This window comes from Cavia porcellus, unplaced genomic scaffold (genome assembly GCF_034190915.1).
Source record: "Cavia porcellus strain 051 isolate PalLab524CR breed Dunkin Hartley unplaced genomic scaffold, mCavPor4.1 scaffold_6, whole genome shotgun sequence".
Classification (NCBI taxonomy): domain Eukaryota; kingdom Metazoa; phylum Chordata; class Mammalia; order Rodentia; family Caviidae; genus Cavia; species Cavia porcellus.
This window is the reverse complement of record NW_026947489.1, coordinates 94,365,914-94,378,160: the sequence shown is the minus strand read 5'-3', so window position 1 is coordinate 94,378,160 and position 12,247 is coordinate 94,365,914. Positions and strand designations below refer to the sequence as shown.

The window sequence follows — 12,247 nt, the reverse complement described above, 5'->3', positions numbered from 1 at the left end:
GGCCATGTGCAAAGACCGCAGGGAGAGTGCATGAGTGCTGCGGAGCCGTGCACTCCCAGGGTCCTCTGTACACGGGGAGAGGCCCAATGGAAAACGTTTCAAGCACCAGGATGAAAATGTCTTGTGTCTAAGACACCAGCCCTTCCCGAGCAGTTCTAAGACTGGCTGCAGGCTTTCCAACCTGTGTCCTGGAGGACATGACCATCCACCTCCTGCTTCATTTCTTCAAAAGACTTCTTTTTTGGAGACAGGGTCTCACTATGCAGTTTAGCAGGCGTCGAGCTCACTCTACAGCCCAGGCTGGCCTCAACCTCACAGCGCTCCTCTGGCCTCAGCCTCCCCAGGGCTGGGATCATACCTTGTGCTCCTGTGCCCACTTCTTCAAAAGACTGAATGCTACTGAGACTTGGCAGACACGGGTAATGGCTGCCAAAGACTTGGAAGGCTCTGTGACCCATTGCCTAGAAGACCTTAGGCTAGTCCGAGGCCAGTGCATTACAAGACTGGCTAGAAGACGCTTCTAAGGATAAATGTTACCGTGCTTAATGTTCTAAGTGCTATTACTGAACCACAGTATCCTGAAGGGGCTCAAGGCAGAAGGGGACTTAGGTCCCTACACAGATGTAAAGACGTGGCAGGGGCAGCCACCACAGCAATGTCCAGCACACGAGGTGGGAGTGGGGTGAAAAGGGTGAGGACATCCTGTCTGCGGCCCGAGTGGGAAGGAGATACATGCACATCAAGCTCTCGAGGGAAGGGACTGCTGACAAGGTCCAGATGTTCAAGCGCCACTGCGGCGAACCCCTAACACAGGAAACCGAGTCAAGGAATCTGAAACCGCTTGCCAGGAAGGCCTCACTGCCTGGGCACCTCAGGTTGAGGCAACGGCGGACACAGAGAGCGCATGGTGGCCACGCCTGGCCCGGCGCGGACTTACATTCCCAGCGGGGACTGGGGGACAGCGGGAAGGCAGCTCCAGTCTGCACTAGGGGCAGCGAACTCTTCTGCGGAGTCTCAGAGCATAGTGGACACGCTCCCCAGGGCACGCGGCCACACGCAAGGACACTGCCATACTGCGCGACACAGAGGCCCCTGATGGACTGGGTTCACTCACTGTGGCTGCCTCTGCCACCTCCAGTGCCTGCTGGCTCAGGGCCGGGCTGCCTGGGGCCTCCATGGGGTGCCCATCCTGATGGGGATGGGAGAGAAGGAGGTGGAAGGAAAGGGAGGCGGGCAAGGAAGGAGACGGTCAGGAAGGGGAAGGGGGATCATCACTCACTGCTCCCTGAAACTCACTGCTTACTGCTGCACAGCGGGGTGCACAGGGGCACACAGGGCACCTGCGCCATGCACAGAGCTCGAGTCCACTGACACATGAACACTGCTTTTGAGAAGAAAAATGCCAAGCACCCTGCAGCACACCTTACCAGGCTCGGCTCGGCTCGGCTCGGCTCGGCAGGCTGTGTTTTCAAAGGCAGTTTTCGGGCTGCCCACTTCTCCAACACACAGGGCGCCTGGCACAGAGCCCACAGCCCGCCAGGAGCACAGCTAGGACCTGAGCTGGGCCTAGGCTCCCCAGCCCTCAGAGCCGGCCCCAGACCTGTGTAGGCAGCTGGACAAAGGGACACTGGGACAGGGCACCAGCGAGCTCTTAAGGGAGTCCACATGCATGCACAGGGCTCACTCCTGAGCCAGAGCTCAGCAGACTCACCAGGTGCTTCCTCCGCAGATACTGGCGGCGCAGGACCAGCGGCTTCACCAGCAGCATCCAGGGCACACAGAGCAGCGCCACGACCACGAGGAAGCACTGGATTCCCTTCTGCAGTGGAGCGGGGCAGGTAGTACAAGGATGTGCAGCGTCAGGGAGGCCCGCACCCAGCAGCAGCACCCCCAGCCAGCCCCGAGCCCACAGCCCAGGCCTCTGTGGTCCTGCGCCCCAGCCCGGGCAGGCAGAGAGCCGCACCTGGCCGGAGTAGAGCATGGCCCCGCTGGCCTCGGGGTAGGAGAAGAGGAACATGTTGATGAAGTGGATGAGCAGGCTGGGTGCGCGCTCCGAAGTGTGCGCACTGTAGGCCGTCCACTTGTAGAAGATGAGGATGACCAGGTAGCCGAACAGCGAGGACATGAAGATGACCTCAGGCAGGAACCCGAAGTAGATGTTGAGGGGCTTCTTGAAGTAGCTGCAAGGGCAGAGCGGGGACCGTTCTGGGGGCAAATGGGAAAGGCCAGGCCCTGCGGAGTGTGAGGCTCGGATAGCGCCATGGCTGCTCGCTCAGGTCTGTGTCCGACGGTGAGGGCAGAACTTAGGGTGAACCAAGATAGCTTGGGCGGGAGAGGGCTCCCCATGGAAAGTCAGGCAGTCTAGAAATACAGACGCTGCCACAGGTACCCCCAAACCCCTGTAGGCCCAGGGCCTTCACACTGAGCGATCTCCCTAGCTTTTAAAAAAAATTTTTGTTTATTTTTTTATCGGTACCAGGGATCGAACTCACGACCGCCTGCTTGGAAGGCAGGTGCTTATGCCACTGAGCTAAATCCCTAACCCCTCTCTAACCTTTTTTAAATTATTGCTTTTATGTTTGAGACAGGTGCTTATCAAGTTGCTCAGAATGGCAATCCTCCTGTTTCAGCTTCCCAGGGTGCCAAGATCATGGGCGTGCACCACCACACACACAGTTTGTTTTACACATCAAGAAAGAAAAGGAAGCCAGGTGTAGTAGCCCATATCTGTAATGCCAGCACTTGGGAAGCTGACATAGGATGATTGTTGTGAGTTTGAGACAAACCTTAAGACCAACCTGAACTGCAGAGAAACCCTGTCTCAAACAGACCAGGAAAAAAAAAAAAAAAAAAGAATAGGAATTCATTTCATTTGGTGAAAATCACTGAAGCTTTATTACAACCATAAACTGTAAGGGACTAATATTGTCTCATCTAATAATGTATGATTTACTGCATCTGTTTCAGTGCGTTTGAGGCAAGGTCTCACTATATAGTTCAGGCTGACTTTGAACTGTGTGGCTCAGGCTGGTGTTGAACTTGCAGCGAGCCTCCTGCCTCAGCCTTCCAAGTGCTGGGATGACAGCTGTGTGTCACCACACCCACCTAGACCATGGGACTTGTATAGCAGGGTGTTCTGGGGTACCCCTGTGATCCCAGCAGTACACTGAGGCAGAACTTCAGCACTAGGCTGGTTTGGGCTGCATAGTGAGTTCCTGTCTCATGCAAACTAACGAGGCCTTATGGGATGGTTCAGGGCTAGGTGTGACTGTGTCTCCCCCTCCCCTGAGGCCAGGCAGAGGGACTTACATGTGGTTGAACAGGCTCAGGCCAACCCCAAAGAGCATGTGGACGATCCCCAGGATCACCGACATCTTCATCTTGAAGGAGTTGAGGAAGCTCAGCTTGTTGGTGGCAATGTTCCAGATCTGTCGACTCAGGCACAGGAAAGGCATGGTGTGAGTGCCCCAAGGGAGGTCAGCGTCCTCACAGGAGCACAGGACCTGAATGTGCACAGCAGGACCAGTGCATCCCTGTCCAGGCTGAGAAACCCAGCCAGAGAGTGCACCACTTCACCCGTGATGACTACAGCGCGGCCGGCTAAGGGGCAGGGGCCAGCTTCAAAACCTGAGCATGGCGCATGGCACCCCGGAGCATGTGTGGTGACGGCTTCCTCTCCTGGGGCCATGACCCACCCAGGGCCTCCTGAGAGCTCTGCAGCCACCACCGCCCAGCAGTGATTCTTGGACACCATATACACAGTCTGTGCCACATTTATATGGAATCCAGCCTCGTAACAGGCGATCTGGGTACTCAGCCTAGGGTCAGCCCGACCCAGCCCTAAGTCCGACCACACATCCTCCTGCGACACTGTCCCCTGTGGCTGCCGGGCTCTGTGTGGTTCCTCCCTAGCCTGCAGCCTGCTGCCCACATCCCCAAGACACTGGAGATGGAGTCTGGGTGTCAAAAGTGCTAGGCAAGGGCCACCCTGCATCCGCGCCTGTCCCCTCTGCTGTCCTGAGGTTTCTCTGCCCTGCCACCTGCCACCTGGCCTAAGGTGGGGCCTTCCTAGCCCCTGCAGTCCTCAGGAAGTTGAACCCTCATGTTTCCCGGCTGAGGGTTGCTGTGGTGACACATGACTGTCCTTTCTCCAGTCAGGGTGCTCTGAGATCCTCCTACACCCCTGTGCACATCCGGTGACCTCAGAACAGTGGGCACATGCAGGGAGCCTGGGACATCACCGCCTCATTCACTGAGGTGGGGCCTGAAGCTTGTCCCAGCTCGGTATGGCCAGCTCCCTGTGTGCAGGTTCCACGTCTGTGGATTCGACCACCAACCAGATCAAAAATACTCAACGCCAAGTATGGAGTACAAAGCCGCACCATGTAACCCGCCCCCTCAGGAGGCAGAGGCAGGGTGCTCCAGAGCTGGAGCCCAGCCCTGGGAATTTAGTGAGACCCTGCCTTCAAATGAAAAGGCAAGGGCAGGGACAGGGACAGAGCTTCCTGTGGAGGGCCAGGGCTCAGCACCCTCCCCTACACATGCACATGCAGTCACACACTCGAGCACGAGCACTGTCCCCAGAGCATGACGTAGTGGACAGGCTGCCTGGGCAGCGTAGCATTTGGGTGCTCTCCACCGTTCAGTGAGGGGACGCAGCGAGAGTGGACAAGGACCCCAACAGTGGCACATGGGAAGGTTCAGGACCCCAGTGGGATGGCCTTCACCCATGTGAGGGCCACAGCCTCTCCTTGCTGTGCTGTTCCACACAGCCCCAAGCAAGAACACTGTGGTCCTTGGGAGCCCCCCACCTGACACCACGCACTGGTAACTGTAGGAAGCGGATGGCAGCTGTGAAACAGAGTGGAACGGCCTCTGCACGGAGAGCCACACCTGCACTCCTCACTGTCCCAGACATCCTGCCTGAGCTGGTCACTGAGGGCAGCCCCATAGCGCGCCCAGGCTGCGCAGGCCTTTTGGGGACCCGCTCCCCTTGCAGCCGGCACTGAGTGCTGGGCCCTGCTTTGCGCCTGCAGCAGCCCTACAGCCCTCCGCGTGGACAGCTCACACCCAGCCACTCTCCTTTCACAGGGAACCGTCCTCCCTCCCAGCGCAGCGGGTGCTTTCCCCCCAGCACCTCTAATCCTGGTCTGATGCTTCGCTGTTTCAGCTCAAACGCCATAACAAAGACCTGGCCTTACTTATCTGCTGCCGCATTTGTGAAAGGATAATTCTGAGGTAAGGTTCTTATAACCAAGTAAAGACAAGGCTGGGAACCTGAAATCGCTGGTACTTTGTTAAACCATCTGGGAAACATTTAAACATAGCAAACCCACCGAGGATTTAGCTCAGTGGCATAAGTGCCTGCCTTGGAAGTTTGAGGTCTTGACTTTGATCCCCGGTACCAAAAAAAAAAAAAAAAAACAAAGAAAGAAAGAAAAGAAACCATTCACCAAAGTTTTTGCAGGGTGTGGTAGCTTCCGCCTGTAATCCCAGCACTTGGAAGGCTGAGGCAGGAGGATCCTTGTGAGTTCGAGACCAGCCCAGGCTACCAAGTGAGCTGAAAGCCAGCCTGAACTGCATAGAGACACAAAACAAAACACAGCAAACCCCATGGATGGAACTGAGAACTGGGAAAGGGTGTGTTGACAGTCTTCCCAGCGTCCATACTTTGAACTACTTCAGTGAGAACCAGTGCTGGAGCTCCCTTGGCACAATGGGTTACACGTGGTCATTAGAAATCAGCAGTGTTGGAAGCTGTGATCCCAACGCTTGGGTGGCTGGCTGAGGCAGGGGGATCCCTGTGAGTTTGAGGTCAGCCTGCACTACACAGTGAGTTTAAGCTTAGCCTGAACTACAGAGCAAGAACTCATCTCAAAAACTAACAAGAGAAAGAAAAAGAAAGAAAAAACAGTGTTGGCGCTCCATGAGGCTCCTGTCACACGTGGGCCTCCCCTGGCTTGCCAGAAAAGACAGAGCTCACTGTCTTCACTTCCGTTCCCTGGCTTCAGGATGACCCTGGATGGCACACAGGACACAGGGAGTCTCACCGGGTCGATGCCAAAAGGGTATGGGCCACCGAAGACACCAGGCACGGCTGGGTTCAGCTGCAGTACAGGATTCCCCCGGAGTGTGTCCTCCCTGCAGGGAGAGGGCCAGAGGATGCCTTTCACAGGGACAGCGGGACGGCTGGGCCAAGGACTGCCCAGCAGAGGACAGACCAGATCAATGTGCTTAGGTTGGGGGTCAGCGTCCCCATGGTGGGCTGCTGTGGGGCAAGGGGCACAACTGTGCTGGTGTGTGCGCCAGGCAGCCAGTCCTGAGTCGGAGCCCTGTGCTTCCAGCCACCCTGTGACTTACGTCCAGTTAGAGAGCGTGAACATGGGCCGCACGCTCCAGGACGAGCCGAAGATGTTGAGGGACTTGGAGAAGCAGTCATTGTAGATGAGACCGGTGTAGATGGAGAAGATGCCCATGAGCAGGATGATGTAGCGGCCACTGAACACGGTGCTGAACATCTGGGGCAGAGTCAGGGGCCTGAGGCTGCACTGCTGAGTACTGTGCCCCAGAGGAGCTGCGGAGAGCGCACTCCAGGCCAGCTGGCTGGCTGGCCGGGGCAGATGCAGCTTAGGGTTTGGGGTTTGCCCCTGTTTTCTAGCAGGACTGGCTCGGACTCCCCTCCACCCACTCCCACTCCACAGTGTCACTCTCTACTTTGGGGCGAGGCTTGTTGTGGGGCCCAGGCCCCATGCAGGCCAGGGAGGTGTCAAGCTTCCCCTCACCTCATTTTCATTCTTCTGCGAGAGGATGCGGCTTTCCCGGATCACCATCCACGACGCGAAGAGGGTCATCAGGGTGCCGTGGCCAAAGTCCCCAAACATCACAGCGAACAGGAAGGGGAATGTGATGATGGTGTACGGGGCTGGGAGAGGCCAGGAGCGGGGTGCATGAGGGCCAGCAAGCCCAGGCCGGCTGCCCGCCATGGCGGGCCCCAGTTGTATACCACCACAGGCCAGCAAAGCACTGCAGCCAGCCCAGCACTGGGCCAAGGCTGAGCCCAGCTGCCAGGAGCAGTCATGCGAGGCTTGGGCTGTGCTGGCTCTCAGGGCTGCTGCTTCTCTCCTGCTGGGGACCCACCCAGGCCCTCACATGGACCACTGCTGGTCTTTTCTGCTGAGCCGCTTCTCTGCCCTCAGACCCCAGGGAGAGCAGTCCCAGGACAGAGGCTGGGAGGCAGCTCCAGGGAGCGGGGGATGCCCTGGAAAACACCAGCCAAGGACATGCAGGAAGCCGGGCCAGGGCAGAAGCCCTGTGGGCTCAGCCAGAGCTGGGGCCTGCAGCCCACCAGGGTTTACAGGAAGGAGTTCAAACAGTCTGGTGCACAACCCTGCACAGAACCGGCGGCAAGGGCATACCTGGGTTAATCTCTCGGTAAGTCCCGATCCCATAGGCGTCCACGATGTTCTGGAAGCCGGACGTGAACTTGTTGGTCTTGTTATAGGTGGGGGGTGTCTGGCTCGTCTGCATCCGATTCAGGATGGAGGGCACCGTGGAGCCACTGTGCTCCTGCAGACCACAGCACATGCCAGGGTCAGGTTGCCCCCCCCCTACAGCAGGACCACCAGGCCACCAGGCAGAGGCCAGACAGAGGCCCCCATCTGTGTGAATTATCTCAGCAAAGCCAAGGGAAAATGAGGGGAGAGGTTTTGCCTCCCAGGTTTGGAAAAGCCACAAGGTGTAATATGTGTGAGATTCTAATGGAGGCCTGGGATGCACAGTATGTCTGGCACTCAGGAGGCTGAGGCAAGAGGATCACTTGAATCCAAAAGTTGGAAAACACTTTAATTGGGGGTAAAAAGGAGGGAGAGGGGGCCGGGGAAAAAAATAAGCAGCAAGATATATCTTGTACAGGAACAAATTCTCTGCGATGAATGTGATCATTATGTACATCTGAAAGATACCAATGAAATTTTTCCCCCAGTACTGAGAGTCAAAATCAGGACCTTGCACTTGCCAGGCGGGCACTTTGCCACTGAGCTATTTCTCTAGCCCACCAATACACTTTTTTAAAATTGCAAGAAAATAGTAAGAAACATATTTTGTTGGAAGCAGCCCTTACCATGTTTGAGCAGAAGGCTGGGTGGAGCTGGCTACAGGCCGAGCATAAGAATCCAAGATTCAGCAAGACCCAGTCTCACAAACCAACTAAACACTGAACTGCAGCCTGAGTTGGCAAGGAGCCGCCCTCACCTCCACCCTGTCCCAGCAGCAGTGTGGCTCTGCCCCTCAGCCCATGTGGGTGGGGCCTGAGGAGCTGCCCTCCAGACACAGCCCAGGTTCAGGGCGCCACACACCCGACTTCTCACCGAGGGCCCTGCTCAGCCCTCAGTAGCCCTGCACATCCCACATCCTCTCCTCCACCTTCAAGTCTGGGCCTGGGCTGGCTAGCACTTCCTTCGTCCAGGTGATGGCCACATTTGCTGCTGCCTGCAGAATCCCTCGCCTGGGATTATTTCAACTCGGGATAACATGCAAAGCCTCTGACCTATTTTTTGGTTTTTTGTACTAGGAATCGAACTCGGCACCTTGCACTTGCCAGGCAGGTATTGCACCACTGAGCTGCATCCCTGGCTGTAACCATGGCTGCATTGCGGTTTTTCAACAACCCTTCTGATGCCTGGTGTGGTGGTGTTTGCCTCAAATCTTAGCACTCGGGAGGCTGAGGCAGGAGGATTGCCATGAGTCTGAGGCCTGCTTGGCTGCCTAGTAAATTCAAGGCCAGCCTGAAAGGCACAGTGAGACCCTGAATACCAAAAAAACAAATAAACGGCCAGGCTGTGCCTGGTACAGGCTGCTAAACTCAGTCCCCACCTGCTCTGGTTTTCAGAGGCTTTGCCAACGCCACCTTGCTCTGCTGGGCTTCACAGTGCTGTTTGATGGCCTGGTGCTGGGGACAGAAACTAGACCTAGGCTATGCTAGAAATGCTGCGGCATAGACCTGCACCCGCCTTGCCATGCTGCGCCCTCTGGAGCCTTCTCTGGACACCCAGCACACAAGGCCACACTCACTGGGCTACGGGAGCTTAGCACCCACCCCTCCCAGCAGCTGTGTGGTAGTGGGGCTCATCACTGGCTGTGCCCCCAGCCTAGGCAGCAGCTGAGACAGCGTGCCTGTGAGCCTCCCAAGGGACACAGAGAGAGGGCCTGGAGCGCTCGGCCACACTGCTCCCCTGGGTGTCCGCACTGCTCACCAAGGGCCACGCACTGCGGAGACACAGGAGAAAGCAGGGCCTGGCTGGCTGTGGGGACTCACCGTGCCCCGCCTGAGCGCAAACTGGATGGAGTCCAGGTCAGTGACGGGGCACCAGACCTCGGCGATCAGGCACTTCTGGGTGACGTCTATGTTGCAAAGGTTCAGCGTGTGGTAGATGGCCTTCATTTTGCGCACTTTGATGAACCAGACCCGGATGTTCTTGGCAGCGGCCTGCAGCACCCGCTGCCGGTGGTCCTCGGTTTGGTTCAGAACCTTTAGGGAGAGAGACAGAAGTGGGGCCCTGAGTGCCAGCGGCCACTGGAAGTGGCTTTTTCCTTTTTTTTTTTTTTTTCAGAAGTGGCTTTCTAATAGATGCTGCATGGAAACCATTTGAAAATAAAACTTTTTTATTTTTTGGTCAAATTACAAGAAATGTGGGTACTAATTACTAATATTCGTTTTCATTTAGCTTCAAACTAAACTGTTCAGAGGCTGCTGTTTAGCCTGGCTCCCTATGCTCCCTCTCCCCCAATCCAGACCCCGCACAGTGAGGGGTGGCGACTCCCCAAGCCCAGCCCTGCCTGTGCTGTGTGAGCACCCAACCCTGGTGGCTCCGATGCAGAGGTCAGGACATACACAGATCCAGGACTGCGGAGCAGACTCCATGGTGAGCCTGGCCCCTGGACAGAGCTCCCCAGAGGAAGGTGAGGGGCATTTCACAGCCTGAGCCCACAACACCACCTCTCAGACTGGGCAGCAGGGACAGAGAGCCCTCCACAGCCTGCAGGAGAGGCTACCGGAAAGGCTTCACACCAGCCACATTAAAGTTCCCAGCTCAGCCAGACAGAGTGGTCATGCGGCCCTGAGAAGCCACCTTGCACATGGCAAGGTGATCTCTAAGAGGTTAAAAGCAAAGGCTGAGCAGGTGTGGGGATCTGAGTGTCTGTAATTCCAGCACTTGGGAGGCTGAAGCAGGAAGATCTTGGGGAGTTTGAGCTCAGACGTGGCTACACAGTGAGAACCTGTCTCCAAAAACCAACCAAACAACAACAAAAAAAGCAAAGATCTATGACAGGGAAACTCAGTGTGATGTTAGGAGAGCCATCTCCCATCCTGACCGTGTCCACGCCCTCGCAGTCATGGTCCACACCGTTGCAGGAAGGCTGCTATGTGACCATGTGACCCACCATGTACCTGTCTTTCTTTCTCCACCCCACACTTTGGTATTTAAGGTCTTTTGAAAATGTCAGTTCCTAGAGCCTGATTTTTAAAACTCAAATTCTAGTATTTTTAACACCATTCTCTGACTCCACTTGTCAGCCTGCGAAGGTGAGATGGGCTCAGTGCTGAGACTGTGCCACGTCCCTCAGCCAGTGGGGTCACAGGCCCTGGGGTGAGGCCGGGAGGAGAGGGGTGTGCACACCTCTGATCCTGGTGTCACCACTGGAGAGGAGCACCTGGCTCAAGGTGGAGGGAGCTGAATACACAGCACTCATCTCGCTGGTGACAGTGCCATATCCAGCAGTTGTTCTCTGAGGCAATTTGAGACCAGAGGGACCTGTACCCAGGACATGCGGTGCCTGGACTCTGGGGCCACCCCCAGCACCCAGCAAACCTTGAGTGCACACTTAGAAGGAGAGACCCTCCCACCTCTGCATACCATCTGGAGGTCATCAATCCTGGTATTGACTCCGGAAGCCATTTCTTTCCTCTCCTGTGGTGTCTCAGGACAGGGATAGAGTGAAGCCCGGAACCTGCAACACACAGACACGGCCTGAGGAACGTGCCCGCCTGCCGCTTGCTTTCCTCTTCCTTTTCTTGGCAGCTGTTGTTTGGGGGCTGGGTCTCCCTCTACAGTCCGACCTGACCTCGAACTTGCTGTATAGCCCAGGCTGACCTTGGAGTTGTAACCCTGCCCAGCTCCAGGTGCCAGGGTTACAGGAATGCACCACTACCTCCAGCTTTGTTTCTTAACACTCAGCGTCAATCACTGGGGACCGATCACTGGAGAGTTAACTTACTGGGTGGGGTCAGAGTGGGGAGAGGCTGGACTGCCCGCTAACACTGTTTACGGGAGGAGGCCTGCCATCATCGGGGTGCACCTGGACTATCAAGACCTCCTCCGTGGCTACAGGATTCCCTTGGGAGCAAGGAAAGGGGCTGTATTACAAATTACTGGAAGCCAGGGTACAGCTCAGTGGCACAGCACCTGCCTGGCAAGCTCAAGGTCGTGAGTTGCATTGCCAGTCCCAAAAGATAAAAAAATAAAAAGACTAAATTACTAGAGAAAAATACCACAAAAAAAATTCTGTCCTTAAGACTTTCCCCAATGTCAGGATGCAGTGTTGATGGCACTATGCAGGCCTACTGCCCCCAAAGAGGACTGCATACTTCTGAGAAAAAGAACTTGGGCCTTTTCTTCGAGGTACTGGTGGGGACCCCACTCTGACCGAGCTCACTGCCAGCTCTCTCTATTGTTTATCTCGAGATAGGGCCTCAGTAAGCTGCCCACACTGGCCTCAGACTTGTGATCCTCCTGCCTCAGCCTTTTGGAGAGCTGGGGTTACAGGTGCACACCACCACACCAGCTCTGGCCTGTGCTCAGAATCAGCCCAATGCTGTGGAATACACAGTCCACTTGGCAGACAGGAAGACCCCTCGCCCACAGTCAGGCAGTGACCCTGGTGCAGGTGGGGACCCTTACCCCTCACAGATCTTCTTCACTCTGTTCTTCAGCTGGTCACCCTGGAAGAAGATGATGAACACGGACTTGTGCACGTAGTCGCCCTGGGCCACAGAAGCGAAAGGCAGGGGCTCAGAGCTCTATCTGGAAATCATCGCCCATCAGCTCACCAGGGTAGTGGAGGATACTAGGAGCCCATGAGGATGTAGCCACTGCGCCCGCCCGCGGCCAAAGTATCATGACAATGACATCGGCCTGCAGCTCCTAGGACCAAAATCTGCTTTCAGACGTGCTCAAAGTGACAGAGGGGC

At 56.2% G+C, this 12,247-nt stretch overlaps 1 protein-coding gene across 14 annotated transcripts in view; it reads right to left on the bottom strand.

Annotated features, from left to right (window-relative positions):
• Atp6v0a1 (ATPase H+ transporting V0 subunit a1) overlaps positions 1–12,247 on the bottom strand; it is a 44,066-nt gene that overhangs the window by 8,898 nt on the left and 22,921 nt on the right. For all 14 annotated transcript variants that reach the window (XM_013149662.3, XM_013149663.3, XM_005002453.4 and 11 more), the window contains 10 exons: positions 11,958–12,040; positions 10,914–11,007; positions 9,314–9,526; positions 7,416–7,566; positions 6,783–6,922; positions 6,361–6,518; positions 6,051–6,141; positions 3,310–3,428; positions 1,964–2,180; positions 1,712–1,819 (listed from right to left, as the gene is read on the bottom strand). In XM_013149662.3, the coding sequence (XP_013005116.1) occupies positions 1,712–1,819; positions 1,964–2,180; positions 3,310–3,428; positions 6,051–6,141; positions 6,361–6,518; positions 6,783–6,922; positions 7,416–7,566; positions 9,314–9,526; positions 10,914–11,007; positions 11,958–12,040 (1,374 nt within the window). The remainder of the gene's footprint in view (positions 1–1,711; positions 1,820–1,963; positions 2,181–3,309; positions 3,429–6,050; positions 6,142–6,360; positions 6,519–6,782; positions 6,923–7,415; positions 7,567–9,313; positions 9,527–10,913; positions 11,008–11,957; positions 12,041–12,247) is intronic.